Source organism: Larimichthys crocea, chromosome XIX (genome assembly GCF_000972845.2).
Source record: "Larimichthys crocea isolate SSNF chromosome XIX, L_crocea_2.0, whole genome shotgun sequence".
Lineage (NCBI taxonomy): Eukaryota > Metazoa > Chordata > Actinopteri > Sciaenidae > Larimichthys > Larimichthys crocea.
In genome coordinates, this window is record NC_040029.1 from 12925346 (window position 1) to 12945022 (window position 19677).

General features: G+C 40.6%; 2 protein-coding genes across 6 annotated transcripts; both read right to left on the reverse strand.

Annotated features, from left to right (window-relative positions):
- snx22 (sorting nexin 22) lies at positions 1 to 7073 on the reverse strand. Its single transcript, XM_010744091.3, has 7 exons — positions 6805 to 7073; positions 3705 to 3788; positions 3431 to 3535; positions 1864 to 1958; positions 1424 to 1456; positions 888 to 955; positions 1 to 777 (listed from the first exon to the last, which is right to left on the reverse strand). Exons 1-7 carry the CDS (start codon positions 6889 to 6891, stop codon positions 659 to 661), a joined length of 591 nt encoding a protein of 196 aa, XP_010742393.1. The 5' UTR covers positions 6892 to 7073; the 3' UTR covers positions 1 to 658.
- A 4554-nt stretch (positions 7074 to 11627) lies between these two features.
- On the reverse strand, positions 11628 to 19296 carry LOC104929544 (WD repeat-containing protein 78). Of its 5 annotated transcripts, none has more exons than XR_003464231.1 (17): positions 19129 to 19295; positions 18854 to 19025; positions 17135 to 17277; positions 16895 to 17031; positions 16636 to 16792; positions 16336 to 16475; positions 14916 to 15053; positions 14611 to 14778; positions 14357 to 14511; positions 14078 to 14158; positions 13761 to 13915; positions 13486 to 13646; positions 12783 to 12898; positions 12570 to 12668; positions 12232 to 12458; positions 12001 to 12086; positions 11628 to 11855 (listed from the first exon to the last, which is right to left on the reverse strand). XR_003464231.1 is itself a non-coding variant. In XM_027291449.1 (17 exons), exons 2-17 carry the CDS (start codon positions 19010 to 19012, stop codon positions 11793 to 11795), a joined length of 2235 nt encoding a protein of 744 aa, XP_027147250.1. In that variant the 5' UTR covers positions 19013 to 19025; positions 19129 to 19296; the 3' UTR covers positions 11628 to 11792. The 5 variants fall into 5 exon arrangements, 4 of the variants coding, with proteins under 4 accessions (XP_027147250.1, XP_027147248.1, XP_027147249.1 ...); XM_027291449.1 differs by having other exon boundaries at positions 12001 to 12169; positions 16928 to 17031; positions 19129 to 19296; XM_027291447.1 differs by having other exon boundaries at positions 12001 to 12169; positions 19129 to 19294.
- Between the last annotated feature and the right edge of the window lie 381 nt (positions 19297 to 19677).

Genomic DNA, 19677 nt, shown 5'->3' on the forward strand with positions numbered 1-19677 from the left:
TCATGTTTGATTCTTTATTATAATTTCAATATAAAAGTACATATTTGAACTTCAAAAAAAATTTGTTAACACTAAACAATTGCTTCAGTATCAGTATCTGAGGCATCAGACTGTGGAAGAAACAGTTCCATGTTGTTTTGTGCCGCTTCTGTCATGTCTGTAGTGACTGTAACAAATCTGACAAAAATGGAACCAAGAATATCTTTTATTTTTTAAAAACTAAATCCTATCTTCCCCTTTCAGGTCACGTTCTACACTCCTCCATGGCTCCTTTATTTTATAATAAACTCAGCCAACTCTAATGCTAAAATGTATAAAAAGGAATGTTTCCAGTGTGGTCACATCTTCATTAAAAAAGTTTGCACTTTATTTCAACTAACACCCATCTTCATGACTAAAAACACAGACGCACACTGAGTGGCTTGGTGTTCCCCTCATAAGACAGTGGGTTGTAATAAGGCTGAACACCACAACAGGAGGAGGATCAGAGTAACAAAGCCATACAACACAAGAGATTCAAATCCCTGTGGGCATCCTCCAGGTGACCTACTTTTTCCTTCTGCATCATACAAAGGTGTGCTTTCAATTGACTATGTATTTGACTGTGCTGCACATTCTACTTTAATATATGAAACCTTGCAAACTATAATTCAGAATTTCAGGCTTCTATAGAGCTTGTGGGATCAGGCTCTGTGAGAGTGGGGGAGGTGAAGCTGACTCGGACATCCCGGGGGTACAAACCCTGAAGAACCCCGTCCACAACAATATCTGGGAGATCTGCAAGACAGAGCTCAAGTTTCATACAAGAAGATTGAAAGTGACCGAACCAAACAACAAAACACACACAAACGTACAAAGTCAAGCACAGGCAGCTTGTTATCTCCTACCTGAGGTGCAGTCAGAGAGATAAGGATCCCGAAAGAATCCCATCACCCGCTGATGTGGTGACTGATAACTGAGGAAACAATGGTAAAACGTGACTGATTCGTCTTATGCAATGATAGAAAAAACCCAAACACAGTGTCCAATAGCAGAACTGCACTAGCACATCATGTCCTTCAGGTATGTGTAAATTCTGATTTTGTTTCAAAGCGCAAAGATGTTTTCAGGAGCCTGTCTTTTAGGGGGGAGCAGAGTCAATCCAGAAGCCCAAAATAACACCCGTAACACTCACAGGACAAGATGTACAGATGGAAGAAGACACAGCTAACATGCCAGCTTACATAAATACAAGACATGCAGGAGATTCTTGGGGTTTGAATAAGAGTTTATATAAAACCTGAAGGACTGAAATATCCTCAAAGGTAACATACAGCTGGTGTTATACTGCAGTCATTAAATGCATCTGACATCACTGCAACGATGTTGCAGAAGCAGCAAGAAAGTGGACACAGAATACAGAGAATATTAATGAAGAGCTCACCTGTCATCTTGACTGTCCAACTCATCAAGTGATCTGAAATTAGACACATCACATTACACATTTCCTGCAGAGACACTGTCAAAATAAAAGTTCATATATGTGTGCTTCAGATGCTACAGATGCAGGTGACAATGCAGCTCACCCACATACTGAACACTACTGTTCATAATCAGTTCAAGTCTTTTTACATACAGTCAATTCAATACAGTGCAGACAAAAACAAAGACATGCAGCCTGATCTGTTAAATATCTGTACGTCTCTCTGTTCTATATTGTGGGTTAGAGTGAGGGCTGCTGCTCCCCAACCACTCTGAGAAATGTGTTCAAAATTTTATTATGTTGCCGCATTGCCCCCAATCCAAAAATAGAGGAGCTAAATATAGCAGCATGTCCGACATCTCCGGGTGCAGTCAGAGAGGAGCCCGGACTGAAGGACTTACTCCATGCTGCTGATCTTGTTCCCTGTGTGGAAGTGTTTGACGTGGAGGAAGTCCAGCAGAGTCTGAGGCACGTCCTCATTTTGATAGATGATGTCCTGGCCAAAGGAGAGAGAGAAGAGTCGTATGTTTAAGATTACATGAAAACAAGGACTTAAACTCATTTGATACATTTCACTTGGCAGAGTAACATCCTTTCTACAAATAGCGTTCAAAGATTTAGTGATTACATGATCTTTGACTCTCTATCTTCACCCTTCCTTCAGAGAACCTCGTGGTTTTTTGTTCCATCTAGTTCTCCTGCTGTAGCAAATCCTCTGCAGCAGCTGGAGGATCACACATTACACCGGTTTCACTGACTTAGCAATTAAGAGATTCTTTCTAAACTTACTTTTAACATACAAGATGTAACATGGTCAGCCATGCCTGGATTTAAAGGAACTGTTGTGCCCTCTGACTAAGGTTCAGCCACCTGACCCAAACTCGACACAGTGTATTGCTCTGGTGTGAGTAGCAGACATGTAATGCCCACTGGGAAGCAGGAAGAGAGACAGAGTGTAGCAGTGCAGTTGATCAGAGGAGGACGGCACTAAAACAGTCCATGGCGTATGTGACTCTGATCAGGACTGTGACAAAGGTCTGTTCTGGATTATGACTGTTTAAAGTGTGGTCAAATTCAGCTGGGAAAGATGTTTGGAGTCTCCTGGTCACATTTTTTTGGCCAGTGTTGGGAAAAGGTGAAGCTGATGTAGTGACTGGTAAGGTGCTGTAGCCTCACATCCTTGACCAGCATATGAGTATTGGCACTAAATCTAATAGCACTAATAGCTTTTTTAGCGGGTAGAAGATCAGTCTCAGCTTTTGTCTGATGATGATTTAGCTTCTGGTGGGAAAGACTTCAGGCAGAGGTAAACAGGTAAATAAAAAGCTAAATTGTAATAAGATTATAGTCAGAGTTCAGAGGTCGCTCAAATATGACTGGATGACTCCGACTACAACCAGAACACTTCCGATTCCAAAATCTTGTGCCTTCATAAGCAGAGATCTGTTTATAGAGAGGAGTAGAAGTTTCCTCTTTGGATCAGGTCTTGTATTCAGCAGAATCAGAAGGGTTCTGTCTGGCTGGGTTTGGAAGGGACAGGAATGAGCCAGGTTTGGGTCTCTGTTTTAGACCTGTGCCGGGTTCTACTGGTAAGACCTTCATGTCTTTCAGCAGGGACCCTAAGATGAAACTAATGGTCATCATCAATCGTGTTCTGTTCCTCGACTCATAAACAAGCATCTTTTACTTTTTTATTTTAAGAACTTTTACTTGTTATCATGGATCATTCACTTGTCTCTCTTCTGTTTGTCTTATTTTCTTCTTTTCATTTCTCTTAAAGCAAAGTTGAAAGTGAGTTTAGTTGCTTTCTCAGTGAAGCCAAAAATCTGATTTCTACAGGGTCCATGCTGCACGGGGAAACAGTGGCTTCCTGTTAAAGGATATCTGGTTGAGAGACGAGGGGCTCAGTCCTACTTGTGAGTGCCTGGAAAGGTCCCACCTCATTGAACAGACAACTGGACATGTTACCTGGATGTAGTCTTCCAGCTCCTGTCTCCTCTGCTCCATAGGTTTGGTCCTCAGATGCTGGTTCCTTTTGCTCGGGAAGTCTGGAGTCTGAACGATCTTTCTGAGCTGCAGGTACCACAACATGAATCTGTGATTAACTGAATCTTTGTATACTTTCTTCTAGGTTATTACGTATTTCATTGTTTTATTCTATTATAATTCGATGTAACGTGCAGTGCTACATTCAGTACACATTCATTCTGTAACACCATTAATTGTGAGTTTATATACGTACTTTTCTGTGCAGAGTCTGAAATTCGCTGCTGCTTCTGAGCACAAAATGTTTCCTCTCGTTGAACAAGACTTCAACTCGGAAACGCTGCAAACAAAAAGACACGAGATTGATTCACAACCGGTCGTTCAGTGAACTGAATGTTCATTAGAGTGTCATGCTTCTCAAACTGATGATGAAAATAAATATCACTATCTTTTTAAACAATTTGGTCAATCCTTGAATCATAAAAGAGTGTGTACATGTAATGTAACATTCAGGGAGCACCAACCAACAAACAACGTCATCCTATCAAGTGAAGACAGACGTTTGGCAACAGTCGAATACAACACGTTATACAGAGAGCAAAGCTGTACGTCAGCTAATTAAGTACAATAAAAATAGAGCAGATTACTCTTCAAAGACTTCTGCTGTTCAATTTTCTTTTTGTAAAACATCAAAAACAAAGCAAACAGAATTATTAAGTTAATTTGAATTAAAGATTTAAGATTAAACATTTAAATCAACTTGAAGAAAAAAAAAAGCATGTCCTCAGAATTTGTCATTTCTCCAGCAGGAGGCGATTCAGAGCAAGTATGCATACATGTAGATGAGCATGGTCTGATCATTACAGCCAATACATGAATGATCATCATGAATGATGACATCCAATCCCCAGTCCATCTAAATACATAAATAAGATGTATGCTGTTCATCATGTATGTGTGTGGGTCTTCATTTTAAAACAGTCATATAATCACTGGGATATTATCTGAAACATTATAGTTACTGTAAACATATTCCATGTATTACTGTATCCCTGGCTCCATAGTGCACTGGCAAAATTCCCAACCTGGCTGTCTCCATCTAGTCTAGCTAATCATCCCCAGTGTACCTGCCTTTGTGTCTCCCTCCCTCTCCACGTCTCCACCTGATGTGGTGAACATTTATGCACAGGATGGCTGACGTGAGTCACCCAGGTGGATGCTGCACACTAGTGGTGGTTGAGGTAAAAAACTGCACATTTTAATCAATGATTAACAGTAATTGGGGAAGCAACTGATTAAAAAAAAGGATCCAAGTTGTTTAATGCAGAGCTGTTTGAGGGGTCAAAGGTCACGGGCATTCGATGTTGTTTTTGGCCCCTCGTGTGCAGAGATTTCTCTGGATTCAAACTGTTGTACTATCTTTCACGCCATCTTTGTTTGTGAACGCCTAAGCCTTCCAAAGATGCCCGTTTCATACCCGATCATAGATAGATAGATAGATAGATATACTTTATTTATCCCAAGCTGGGAAATTATAGTGCAGCAGCAGCATTACACAAAGGTCATCATGGTACTGTTAATAATCAGGATAGCTGATAACAATGGTAACAAATGTGTCTCTTGTTCATGAGATGCTCAGTTCAGCAAACATAAATCGTTTCATATCAAACTATCACACCATGAAAACACTGGTAGTCTCAGTAAACGTACTGAAATATGGCAAATAATAACACTTTAGATGAATGTTGTACATGCTGCCCAATCACAACTATCCCTTGAGATGAGCACAGCAGTTTGAACATCAGATGAATATGAATATAGAATGAACATGGTGCTGCTGAGGAGAAACTGAATGCTTTGGGTGATGTCCTCCTCATATAGTTACAGCTTTAACACTTTATCAGCAATGCAAACAAAAGGTAACATGAGTCTAAGATCCCGCAGCCTTAGACTGGGATCATTAAAAACCAAACAGAGGTCAGCTCAGCACACTGCAGCCTGTGCTCTTCATCAAGGGTCAGCTGGAGAAAACTAGTTTCAACTTGAACCATTTTATTCTTATTTATTAACATTTCCAGACATTCTCTGGAAGTCTGACTAGTTTCACTTTGACCCCTGCAACCAGCAACACTGGTTAGTAACGCATAAACAGAGTTATTAAACACTGCATAATAATAAGCCTTCACAAAGGTTCCCAGTGTGTGGACCTAGTGTGTGTCTGTGTGTGCGTGTGTGTAATACTGCAATATAATGTCACCAATGCTGTAGAGCTTTCTGCACTACTGACAGTGTAAAGGAACAAAACAACCATATACTTATGTATGTAATATTATGTATTACGTATGTATTTCTGGTCCCTAAATACTTGAGTACATTTACTAAAGTAGTTTCCATAAGAATTTGGATCTTGTGAGACTGTAAATATGTTTCAGATGAATATTATCGGAGGACTGGTTCACTGTTTATTTGAACCTGCGTATTAATGAGTCAGACCTCAAACAACAGTAACACTATTTGTACTTCACTTATGTGCTTCACTTTACACTACATTAGACGTGTAGAAATATTGTACTTTTGACTCAAACACTGCAGCTTTAGTTACAGGTTTGACTAAAACATATGATGCACTGTTACACTGCACTGGGGAATTAAACCACCCAACATATAATATAGTTCAAATGACCATCAATCACATTCCTCGTGTACATTTTGCTGATACTTTTTGAAATTCCACTTACATAGACTTATGCAAGTTGTACTTGTACTGCAGTACTGTTACTTCAACCATCTGTTAAGACTCAAAGACATGCCCAGAGGTGTGTGAGCTTAACCGAAACTTTTCAAACAAAGTACACATAACCTTTCAGCGGTATGGAGTTCTATCTGTACTTCTACTTCACTGTGTTTCAGAGGAAATACTTTCTACCAGCTGAAGTCAGTAGTTCATTTTTAGTTTTAGCAGCATAACAGTGACAGAGAGCATTCTGCATGGATACACTGACTTTTGACATCTGAAGTATTTTGTTGCAGATGTTTCTTGTGAATCCAGGACTGTACTCATGTTGAAGTACTTCTATAGTGTGCTACTGCTACTTTTACTGAGTAACTGATGTAAATACTTCTTCCACCACTGTTCCAATACAATGTTTTATTGTCACTAGTACAGGATCGGAGCATTTGTTGCACCTCTGGACAGAAACCTGGGCTGAGCTCACTTTCCCTCTCGCTGCAGGTTACCTGGCTCACCTGGCGGAGCTCTTCACCGTCACTACACGCGCTAACGAGAGCAAACAAGAGATTCATGTTGGAGTAATAAGATCAAAAGCGACAAACAGCTGACTCCACCGTGTCCTCACCTTTTTGGACTTTCCCGACTCATCCACTTCCCTCTCCATTGAAGGTATCGACACTTCAATCATCCGGGAATCTTCCACGAACACCATCGGACCTCTTCAAGAGTCTGCGAGCAACTTTCTGGAAGTGAGTCTAAACAGAAAGATCCACGGCTTCTTTCTCCGCGTCCAGGAACTGAAAAAACAAAACGCGGAGTGTGTGTGTGTGTGTGTGTGTGTTGGTCTCCGGTCTGTTTCCTCCTCTGCTCCACCTACACACTAATTGGACAAGCCCAGGAGTCAGGCGCATCCAGAAACATTAAAGGTGCAGTCCAACATGTGGGAGTAAAGTTTACAGCGGGTCTGCAGTGTTGTTCATGTTCAGTAATGCTGTGTTATTGACTGGTATCCACATTCACTGAAGCTGAGTCATGTTTGAGCTTCAGAACTTCATGCACAGTCAAGCTTTTTTTTAAACACTGCTGGAATAAAACATTGACCTCTTTTCTCCATGTGCAGGGCTGTAGTCAGTTTTTAACAGTCTTAACAAAGTGCCTCCTCAAAAGTTCAAACAGACTACAAAAAGAAAAGAAAATTTGCTATACAATATTTTACTTTTCAGTCAGTCTGTAGGGTAAATGCTCCTTTATTTCTCAGTAAGAGAGAAAACTAGAGATCATAACTACAGCTGTAGAAGAAGAGATCAAAACTTGATAAACTGATCTGAAAGCAGCTCGGGGTCATTTCGTGTTGATTCTGGTGGTCCCTGTGGATTGAAGCAGTATTGTTTCCATCGCCTTGAATCGTCTGTTTCAGGAGGAATCTGACCAAATCTGACCTGGCGGCAGGCACTAAGAAAAACTCTTCTTCTGGATGTCGTCTTCTTGTTGATGGTCTTGTTTGTTTATAGGTCATACAGAGGCATCAGAATTAAACTGAGGCTGTTTCATATCATGCCACATGTGATGACAGCTATGAAGGTTTTTTGTTACTACTACTCTTAAAGTTCAAAATAAACGTTCATGCTCAGATCAAATTTGAAAGATGCTTTCTGTACAGAACCTTATTAGTTTAATAGATATATGTAACAGCCTATCAGAGGTGAGTAAATCTGTAAAACACTGAGATCACTTCAGAAATGGCATGCCTCTTTCAAATCCAGGTTCACTTCCCGCTTTGCTTCTAAAACAAAAACTTTTGACTGGACATACAAAAGGGATGTAAACCCAGACCACATAACACAAACCTGTACTCACATCCTCTCAGACCAACTCTGTTCACTGAGCAAAAGTCAAAGAAAAAACTGTCTTGTTGATCTTTAAGTATTAAAACAGTTTGCAAGTGCTTCATAAAATAACTGTTTCCCTCCATTTCCCCCCTTTCACTACTAAAATACTGCATACAGCTCATTTTCCATGTGTTGATCTCAACCAGAATCACATGCTCTGCCTGTGACCTGTCATCATGGGATTTATATCTTCCCATCCTCTGTTGTTGCTCACTCTGTCTTAATTTAAGCAGACAGAAGAGCTTACTTAAGCAGCTCTGTGCGAGGATATGTGAGTGACCTTATGGAGTCATAGATCACAGCGAGGTAAAAATATAACAGCGATCACGCTAGTCTGTGTGCTGTGTCATCATTGTGTTTTACTACAGCTCATGTGAGTTCTAGTGAACACTCATTGTCTGAGGTCACACTGTCAGCAGATGCACATGAACAAAAGGGAAGTTAGTCTTGGTTTTTGTAGCAGGAACAAAGTGCTTCAGTCCTTTTTCTTTCTATTCTATTTCAAGATGTAATCACTTTTTCATGTTGGATTAGACAATAGTCTTCAATATTAAAAAATATTCAGTTTTTTCTGGATGTATTGTCTTGTCTTTGTTCAGCTGACATCGGCTGAATGAAGCCTAGTTACTCAAACAAGCCACCTGTAACAACACCCACGCTGTTAATCCTGCATAACTTTAAGCCTTAATATAATGTGAACAGGTGAGTTGTCTATAAATTCACCCTCAGTACAGTTGTCATGAACGGGGAAATTAGCTACAGAGACCAAAACTGTTTTTTGTACCAGGCTGTAAACATGTTTATTTCTGCTGTGAAGTTGGACATTTGAACATGAGGACTTATAGAGGCTGACTCACTTCTGGAGCCAGCCTCAAGTGGACGTTTGAGGAACTGCGGTTTTGTCTCATCTGCTTCACTTGCCACTTGAGAGTAACATGAGAAAATTAATTCCACTCTTGCATCTATCCATCGAATATAAAGCTACAACCAGGAGACGGTTAGCGTAGCTCAGTTCAAATACTTCCATACTTATACTTACTTATACCATTTTGGCTATGTAGCTGAAGGGGAAGGACCGCTGGCCTTGTGAAGAGGAAGCTTCTCGAGCTGTGGTGCTTGTAGTGATGCCTGCTTCTTGTTTCCCACCCTCAGACCTCTACACCTTCACGCACACACCTGCTTACAGTTCTCCAATCGGCTCCACAAGATAAACACAGGTCTCTTCTCAGCTTTCTGCCACTGTCTGCAGTGAATTCTGCCTTTGTGGTCAGCCTTCCCATTCTGCCTCACCCCTCTGCTTTGTTTACCTGTTTGCATTAGAACCTGATGCCAAACCAGTAAACCTTGTTTTAACTCAACCTGCCTGCCGTCGACCATTGTCTGCAAAGCTTGAGCTTTTACACTCTGGAAGGAAGTTTTTTCAAATTTTTAAGTTGTTGGTTCAGATTTGGGTCATTTAGAATAACATCTTCTGTAACTATTGTTGAGTGGATCATACGAGCTGCCACATCCCAGACTTATGTCATAGTGTCATGCCAGCCTTTTTAACCCCTACAAAAAGCAATATATATTACATATATTTGTGGCTACCCATACTGAAGAAACATTTTATACAGTGAGTGACAAATGTGTTTGTGTGTCTGCTTTCCTGTCTCGTTGTAGGTCTAAAATTTATTTTGACGGGAACATGGGAAGTTCCCATTCTTTATATTCAGAATTATTTTATTGTCTATTGTAATTTAATCTTGTGAAGCAGATGCATCAGTTTGTAAATCAGACTGAAATCTGAAACCAGGAGCTTGTTGCTCATGAGGCAAACCTGTGCTGTGGCCGTGAATCCCTCCTCTGAGAGTCTTTTCAGGGGACTGTGAAGGCAAGCTGCCACAACTTCACACACTGGAGTTTGTCATTTATAGACATACCAGCCGGTCTGGGGAATGTGATGCAATTTGCCGGAGCCAGTGTGTGAATGAAAGAAAGCACTGTCATCCAGAATAACTGTGTTAGCTGACGCATTCTTGAGTTCTGCACACAGTTCAACTGATGTGATCTTTATCCATCCTTATCCAGACCAACAGCTACACTATTAGACAGCATGGAACATGATGTATTACACTTACATCTTAACAACCTTTGCATAAAACCAGTTCTGAGTTTGTTTAATTCTATTTTTCCAATTTCTTCTAACCTATTTCACACTGATCATATTTCTATTTCTACCTTCATATTGTTGGTTTATGTTTCTTCTAAGGTTTAGACATGTTTTTAAATTTTGTCTTGCCCTTGGGTGAGAGACAAACAGAACAGGAATAAAATTCATCTTTAAGACTGTTGCACATGTTAAGCCTGCCTATAATACCTTTTATATTTACTTTATTCACCTCTGACTTTTTCCTTATTAACCTATTTATATACCTATATGATGTTTTTTTTACCTTCTCTCTTTTGCGTTTATCCTCTGCCCCCGCCGAGGCCACACCAGCACCTCATGAGGCCACACCAGCACCCTATGTGGCCTCAGCAGAGGTGGAATGAGTACCTGTATAGGATATCGAGCTCGAGGCCTCGTTACTGTGATAAATGAATCTGTTCTGCTTCACTTATCAAACTAGTAACTAGCATTAAGTTAGTAACGTTACTGATTCACGTTAATTTCACAACAAAGAATGAACTGCTGTGTTTTAGCCAACACCTTTCCTCACCTTTTTCCCTCCTCCAATAGCAGCTGGTCACTTTATGTCAGACTGCATCATGGAAATAATTTATTTTGTAAATAGATTTTGTCAAAAGTATTGTCTGACCCCCTGGCGCCCTTAGGGGGTCTGCAGACCCCCAGTTTAAGGTCTTCATCAACTGTTTGATAGTAAAACACTTTCATCAGCCGTCTGTCTCTCTCTGCTTTATAAAGAGAGTGACAGAGTGAGACAAAGTTAATATATACCCAGAGGTTTCATCACTCAATGACAGGTTTTATTGCTCCTTAGCTTTTCTTTCTGCTGTGATTCAGCATTGCCCTACATGGATTGGTCTAATAGAAGTGTTTTATATTTTGAACCTCCAGTTTTAAAGAGAAGAGTGTATGACTCACAAACTTCCCCTTGGTAACGTGTGAAATCTCTCCTGTTTAAACGTGCATAAATATGAGCTGCCAGTAGGGGTCTCCCTAAATCTTGATATACTAAATAAGGTCAGGTGGTTCAGTATCATGTCATAACAGTTTTTGAGATCAAATCTTTAGATCTCATTTTTAGTGTACAAATAAAGGAAAGGAAAATCTCTAAGCTGCTGATGTTCAGTCTGAACAAACTTTTTAAAGACTCATACAAGAACTTAACCGAAACATTATGTCAGGTTCAGATTTGACTTCAGTAATTATGCTTGTAGGTTACATATAAGGTAGTCAGTATACTTCACAGTAAGTGTAATTCATTTAAGCTCTGATGTGCAGTAAAATTCTCACCAGTGTGTCTCATTGTTTTCCTCTAGCTTTTATTGTCATTTCCTCTCTTTCTCTATCTCTTCTATCTGTTGTGGCGCTTTGCTTATAAAGATATAAACATTCATTCAAATATTTATTTAAACTTTTCTCAATACTTGTATTGAACAACATACAATAAAAAATGAAGTGAAGAGACTTAACCACAATAACACGAATGTAAAGTGGCTCTAAAAACAAAAATTACCGGTATCCTGTTTGACATCTTTGGAAAATGGAGGTGAACTTTTACATTCTAGCTTTAAGCTGTCTGGAGAGTTCATAGTGAACAATGTCGTCCAAAGTGTCCACCTGAAAGAGAAAAGCGGACAAATCAGCCTGTTCTCATAGTATCATGCCTGTTAACTACACCCCTGCTTTGCTGCTTATTGCTTCTTAATATGACGTGTTTTGCAACAGGCTACATGTAGAATATCACAAGCCACCTCAGCTTTACCTTCTTGCCTGCCCCCACACTGAGATTCTTGAGTTCATAGACAGTCACTTGTCCATCATGGTCCCCCACAAAGACGCAGTCTGAGTCTGTGGCAAATAGCAGGCACGTCAGCCTTACACCAGGCGCTGCATGGTGCATGATGATTGGCTTCACTCTAAAAGTAAAGGGTCTGTATTTAAAGGACACAGGATTATTTCTGGATCATGTTGTACAGGTGTTAATCTGACTCACATGTTTTGATTCAGATCCCAGATCTCCACTTGTTGTCCATAAATGGCCGCAAACACTGTGGACTGCTTCAAGGACCACCTGACGGCCAGCACAACCTTCTGGGTCGTTGCGAAAGTCATCACGGGGGTGTAGTGGTCCTGGCTCCACAGCTGGATGTACGAGTCAGAGGAGCAGCTCAGGAACACATTACCACTAAATGGAGACCATTCCACGTGGTTCACAGGGCACTGGAAGAGATCCAGGTGTGATATGGAGTGAACAAACAGCCTCTGCAGTCTTTGTGTTGGACACGTTATGGTAAAAACCCTGCTTATCATCTTTTGAGACATAGGACTTACAACATGGGCTTTGTACGTGTCCAGGAAATACTGATCATTGAATAAGGAACACTTGTGGATGTGGCCCTCATCTGTACCGACCAGATAGTTAGTGGACTCCTGCAGGAAAAGAGAATTATGGGATGTATTTTGCAGTCAAAGAAACACACAACCTGAGAAGTTCATCTCAAAATATGAAATTGAATTTCTGTTTGATTTCTGTGGTCAGCTTACTACTGGATGGAAGTCAATACAATGTCCAGGGGTTAAGGTGGACAGGAGTATTTTCTTCTTCTTCATTGCCTCAGTGGTCTGCTTGAAATTTATACTCCTCTTTAGCTGCATAAGGTCTAAGAACACATGATCCAGAAAAGATATGAATTCATTAAGACACCACTGCCATCCACAAACACTGCCATCCGTAAACTCAAAGCACTCCCTGCTGCTGCCCATCTTCTATCACTGCTGTACAAAAGTATAGTCCGACCCATTCTCCTCTACTGTTTATCCCACGTCTTTATCATGCCAACTGCCTCCAGGAAGAACAAACTGACACGCATCACACACCATGCCTCCAAAATCATCGGTCTCCCCACCTCCAACCTCTCAGACCTCAAGCCATCACGCACAGAGCATGCAATATAGCACATGACCCCGACCATCCCCTCAACTCATTCTTCATACTGGTTCCCATCTAGTCACAGGTACAGGTCCCTGGCCTGTAAATGAGCACGCTATGGCAGGAGCGGAGAGCTATGGGTATGGGATACAGGTAGATAAATGTGCTGTACTGAACTTTGTACAGACTGTGGGAACAACTTTACTTGTAAGGACAATTAAGTATGTATCTGTCTATCACTGCTATACTGGGTTAATCTGTAAATAATTTACACGAGATGTGTTTAACTATAATCGCACCATAACCAGACTACAGTACCTCTGCCATCAAGACCACTGCTGCAGAGGGACCACTCGGTGATCCAGCCATCTGCTGACACAGAGATGAGAGATTCTACCATCGTCTTCCGTAATGAGCTCATCTCAGGTTTAGTCCATTGGACCTGCCACACTGGCTGCCTGGACTTTGTGGTACATTCACTGCCAACAGAAAAATGAACAAAGATAACAGAAAAAGGTCCAGTAGTGTTTTTTGTTTTCCAACGTGTGATGTGATATTATGTATTATTATTATGATATCCACGTAGTCCCCACCCGCTGTTGCCGATACGCGGCCTGTTGTTCCGAAAGTGGACATTATAGATGGCTACAGTGCTATCGGACATCCCCACAGCCAGCTGGCCGGGGTTGATGGCTGAGAAATCCATGGATGTCACACAACTGTCACAGTGGAAGACCCGCTCCGGCCACTGCACAGGGGACACATTTAGAATCACTGTCACTCATAAAACTGGCAAATGGACTGCATTTATGTAGTGCATTACAGTTTGCTTCTCTACCCTGGAAGATAGAGCGCTGGAAGACGATAGCTGAAAGGAAACAAAGGCCAAAAAGATAAAGCATAAATATACCTTAAGATTTTTGAGGGACCAGCAGCAAATTAGACCTCGCTTCTGGTCACTGGTGTCACTGTAGCCCACTGCCAGGATATTCTACAGAAAGTGCAGAGAGGGTGAGACATTTGGCCTGCACAGCAACAAGAAGCATTCATTGCTTTCATTCAGCTTTAAACTAAGACTATGTATGAAGAGCGAAGGCAGCTAAATGGGATAAAAACAACAACACAGAAGCAAAATTCATTCTGCCCTTAAACCACAGCAGCTGCTTTAGGTGATCTGTTCATTGGTTACCGGGTCCTCCTTGTTCCAGGTCATGCAGGTAACGATGCATTTTCTTGTGAGCTCAAAACTGAAAGCCCAGAAATGTTTCAGAGCTGGAGATGAAGAGCTCTCATCACACTCCTTGCTCCGTGTCTCCGTCTTAGGCGTCTCAGTCCTGTCAGGGTCTTACACAGTCGACATTACCACACCGTTTACGGCATTTGTTCAAATACACTGACATTTTATATGAGTAATATAATAAGGCAGTGATAACCTGAGTTTACCTTCTAGTATGGGCAGCTGTCTGTAAGCAGCCAGCTGGGGTTGAAAGATGTTTCCCACGATGATCCTCTCCATTAATAATAAGCTGTGTTGGAATGACTCTGACATCATGATCAGCTGTGGGTCGAGCTCAGTGTTTGAATTGTTCCTGCATATTTCTATGGTACTGCCTGAGGGATTGAAATATGAGAAAATGTTAGAAAACTAGCAAACATAGTTCAGTCTGTGGATGTAAATCCATTCTTTGACCTCTCTAGTCTCAAACAGTCAAACACAGCTGTGTCACTGTTCTCCCAGGTACTGCTACCTTCTGCGTAGAGTGTGCTGCTGATGTTTCTCTCCTCTCCACTCGTCTCTTGATCTCGGCTGGTGTTCACAACACTCCCTGGATTTTCACTTTGGTCACAGAAAGAGTCATAGATGTCCCAGATTGTAGCATAAGTGCCTGTGGATGTGAGAAAGTTACAACTAACTGTCCACTAACTAAACTAAACCCTGATAGTGAGCAGATTCTGTAGCAACAACAACAAATCCAATTTGAGAACCGCTGATTACCGCATTAAGTTTGACTAAAACATTTTCCATGTGAAATCAGCTAGATAATACTTGAGGCATGGAAACTTCTTGTGATACAGATGTGGAAGATTCTGCATCGATGCCACGATAAAACAATCAGGAGTTTGCAACCAGCACCAAATTATTCTTCACATCAGTCTTTTCACCTGAGCTAACATCAACCTCTAGAAAGAATCCAGCGAGCCAAGCTAACCAGCCAAGGATTGAGGAAGCGCTGTTAACCTTGCCATCCAACTCAAGCCCAGATAATGGAGTTAGTAGGAGTTAGGAGAGTTACTAAGTTAAGTTAGTCAAGTCACCACTACATGTAATGTCCTGAGGAGGGTCACACACATATACTGGTATTTAAAGATGCAGCTTTTTATATGACAGACTGTTGTAGTCTGATTTTTGAAAGCGCTTTTTAAATAAAAAGAGAGTTCAGATTTATCTTGTATCAGATGATAGAAAACTGAGGATCGATATGTTGAGATGTGTCGAGAATCGTGCATTTAAAACCGCTCCAGTGACCCGTTAATCGTAACTGGATCACAAGGCCAGTAAAGATTCATACCAAACTTTATTGATGAGGTTTCATTGTCAGACTAAACATCTGAGCTACATTGTAAATGTAACATGATATAACATAGCTCAGCACAAAGAGCTGTAACCTCGATGGACATAATGACAGAGATGAAGAGACATAAGAGGATGCTGATGGAGGAAACAAAGAGGGGAAAAAGAGAGAGTGAGCAAGTAAGAGTAAATGTGGGACTGACTTTTAGTGGTTGGTGAGAGTTTGGAGAACTAAAAGGCTGAAAGACAGACACCGAGCTGGGCTGACTGCTGCTGGACTAGTCAGTAATATTAGCTGCTGCTATGTCTGCTGTTGTTGACCTTGATGTTTGGCTGTTAGCAAAGTTGTCAAAAATCTGCTGAACACTGATGAACTCTGTAACTGCTGACTCAGTACATTATTCCCTTTGCTTGGTACAAATCAACTTTTTTCTAGTGTCTAACATGATTCTGGCGCGTGTGTGTATGTGTGATGTATGACCTGTAATATTTAGGTTAAATTATATATAGATTATAGTTACATTACACGTGGCTCTGACGTGTTCGACTACTATAGAAATAAATATTACAGAATGCATAAGATGATGAAGCCTGACCTTTATCCACCGTGGCAATCGTGTCACTCTGGGTCTGTTTATCTTTAGTTGCTTCATTGATTGTCAACATTGCCCGTTCCACATACTTCAGGCTGCCTATTCTGTTTTTGCAAAGCTCAGCATATTGACTGTTTCTCTCTCTGTAAGAAGAGGGTGAAAACAGCTCATGTATGTCACATGTGACATAAACTGACATCCATCCTGGTCATACAGTGTGATGACACCCGTCTGAATGCCTTTTGTGAATTTCAGATCTTGCCTAATATAAAAACAAACAAACAAGCAGAGGAATTTACTCACTTCTGAGCTTCTGCATCATCAGCATCCTCTGACACAAAGGTGTTGGGTTGCTCAAACAGTGAAATGATATGTGTCTCAGTGAGGCAGATGTCTACCTCCTCGTTCAACATCTTCTCTGTCACAGGTTGTTTCAAGTCGTCTTCTTGCTTTGGCACAACTGGCATCAAACAAAAGACAGAAAATGATATGTAAATACTGAGCATACATACTAAAATACCAGAAAAAGATTTGAAGCAGTGGTATATGACATGATAATCACCAGGAGGAGGCAGTGATAATTCTAAATGATAACCTCGTGGAGCTGTGAGGTTTATTGGTCTGTCCATTTGAGGAATATTATCCTCACTCTCCTTATTCAGTGACAGGGTGGATCCTTGGCTGCTACCCACCAATGAGCTGCAAAACAATGTTGTTACTGAGAATACATAATTGTGATGGGAAATGTATGTTATATATTACATATCAGCTGGTGTATATTATGAATGTTATCATCTGGTACCCGGAAGAGAGACCACTGGAGTGTTCTGATCCCGAGCTGGAAAACAGTTCATCCAGAAAGAGTCTTTCTGGTCCGGACTGGAAACATCCTGGCTCTGCTTGATGCAGGCTCAGAGGAGTGACGTCTCTGCCTCTGTCCAAAATCTGCAAAGATGAAGCTCACCACAGCCAGAATCAGTTACGAACTGACTTCATGATCGCCCCTCATCAAGTTATTTTCAAAAAAATGGTGCATTCTGTTACTTATATTGTGGGGAAAAGATATTATGACTAATGACAGAGCCTTCTCCAAAATGACACACCTTTTAAAAACTGCTTCTAATGTTTAACTTTAATTTTTTTTCCGGTTTTAATGTATTGTTTTTCTGATGTTTTTACCCTGTATAGTGTCTTTGAGTACTTAGAAAAGCTTACTGTACATAAAATGTTATATTATTATGATTATGATTCTTATTATTATTATTATTATACCATTATTAAGTCTCAATCCTAACATGAACTGTTTTGGTGTAAATCTCTTTAAGCATGTGCACATCACTGTGTTAGGAAACACTGTGTGGTCAGTCCACTGGTTGAGAGAAAGTAAATTTACTCATGCACTTTATCTAAAGCTCCAGTGTGCCACATGTAAGAAGCTCTATTTACACAGCATTGAAGAAATGAAATGTAACATGCATAATCATGTTTCATTAGTGTACAAGCACCTGAAAATAAGAACGTTCTTTCATGTCTGCAATGTTGAGCCGATCAGTAACACAGAACAGATAAACTACACTGGCTCTAGATAGAGAGAGTGTGGCATTTTTCATGCGTTTCATGTCCACCTTAGTTTCTCCTTCACACTAGGAAGAAAAGGGTGGGAGACCGGGTGGCAATCAGCAACTACACACCTGGAATACTGACAAATTAGCATCCCTGCACCAGCACCTTGACAGAAACTATCCCTGCCTGATACAGAAACGGTGCAGAACATGACCCTGAACAAGGCCCTGCAAGAGGTTCATTCAGCTGAACATACAACAGGTGGTGCTGTACCCTGACATCTATACCACACACTGCAAAAAGAATGCAGGGAGAAGCTTTAAGGATCCTAACCACCTGGAAGAAGATTTTGGATACACAAGGCACTCAGAGGAAGAGCTTCTACCTTATTTAATTACTCCTTATTAGTGTTGTATTCATGGATGACTGGTCCTCCACAAATCTACCACTTCTACTGAGCACAGCACATAACACACCTCATTTCTTTGTCTTTACTACTAATTCTACTAACTGGCATTTTATATTGCTTGTTTTATTAGTTTTTTTTTTTTTTTTGCATTACTCATTGATTTGATCTTGCTCTCTGCCTGGGTGTATGCATGATTTTATATTTGTAAAGCACTTTGGTCAGCTCGGGTTGTTTAAAATGTGTTATAGAATAAATCTGACCTGACTAATCCTGATGTTATTATGGATTAAGCTGCCCAGCAGTATAAAGTCATGGACCACTTTTACTAGCTGCATCATTAAAGTAATGTTCGCACATGAATGCATCGATTTTATTTTTATAATTCAGTCATATATACTGTATTATTCTGTAATGGGTCATTCTGCACAATGAGTACTTCCAGTATGCTAATACAGTATGGTAATACTTCTGTAACTCTGGTATTACTTGTACTTAGGTTAGTTTGAAATGCTTCTTCCAGCACTGCATTAGATTGTTTGGATTACACACCGTCACGTTTCTCCTGGGAGCTTCATCTGTGCTCCTGTCCACACTGTCCAGACTGCTCATGCTGCCACTCAGGATGGACTTTATCTGTGTCTGTGAGTCTGTGAAGCTCCATCTGAGTGTCTGACTGGCGGACTGAGCTCCTGCTTGTGAACTTTTCATTGTCAGAGGAGATCTAGGAGAAAGCAAAATAACAAAAACCAGCATGACAGTTAGGCTAGTATAGCTAAGCTACAGCTGAAAGTGTTAGCAGCTCAGTTACTGAGATATCACCAGACCAGTCTTCTCCTGTGTCCTCTCTGTCCTCTTCAAACTGTGTTTTCTGTCGCTGTGTTTCGGTAATAACGGTTTTTACCGGCGCTGATCCTCTAAACGGCTCTAAGAGGCCGTTGCTCTGGTTGCCATGGCGACGTGTGGAATCTCGCGCCCCTGACTCACGCGCAGACGCCTCGAGGTCGCAGATGTCTTCATACAGGTTGCAGCACGGCTACCTGCACGGTGATGGACGTGTCCTTCATGCTTATTATAGACCAGTATACTGTTCATGCATTTTGAAGTCCCTGTCGGAAACTTCAAAATGCACTTTGACATACAAATGAATCCGTGGTAATTAGTATTTTATGTGTCCATATACCATTTTTAGTCATCCATAAAATATATAATATCTTAAAAGAGCTTTTTTTAATCAGAATTTATCAATGATAGTAATTAAGAAAAACTCTAAGTCAAGATAATCTTTTTTTCATAAGTATTTACTTATGAAAAATAATTGTGTAATTTAAACACAATTTAACATATATAAATAAATAAAACATAAAAGTAATCTC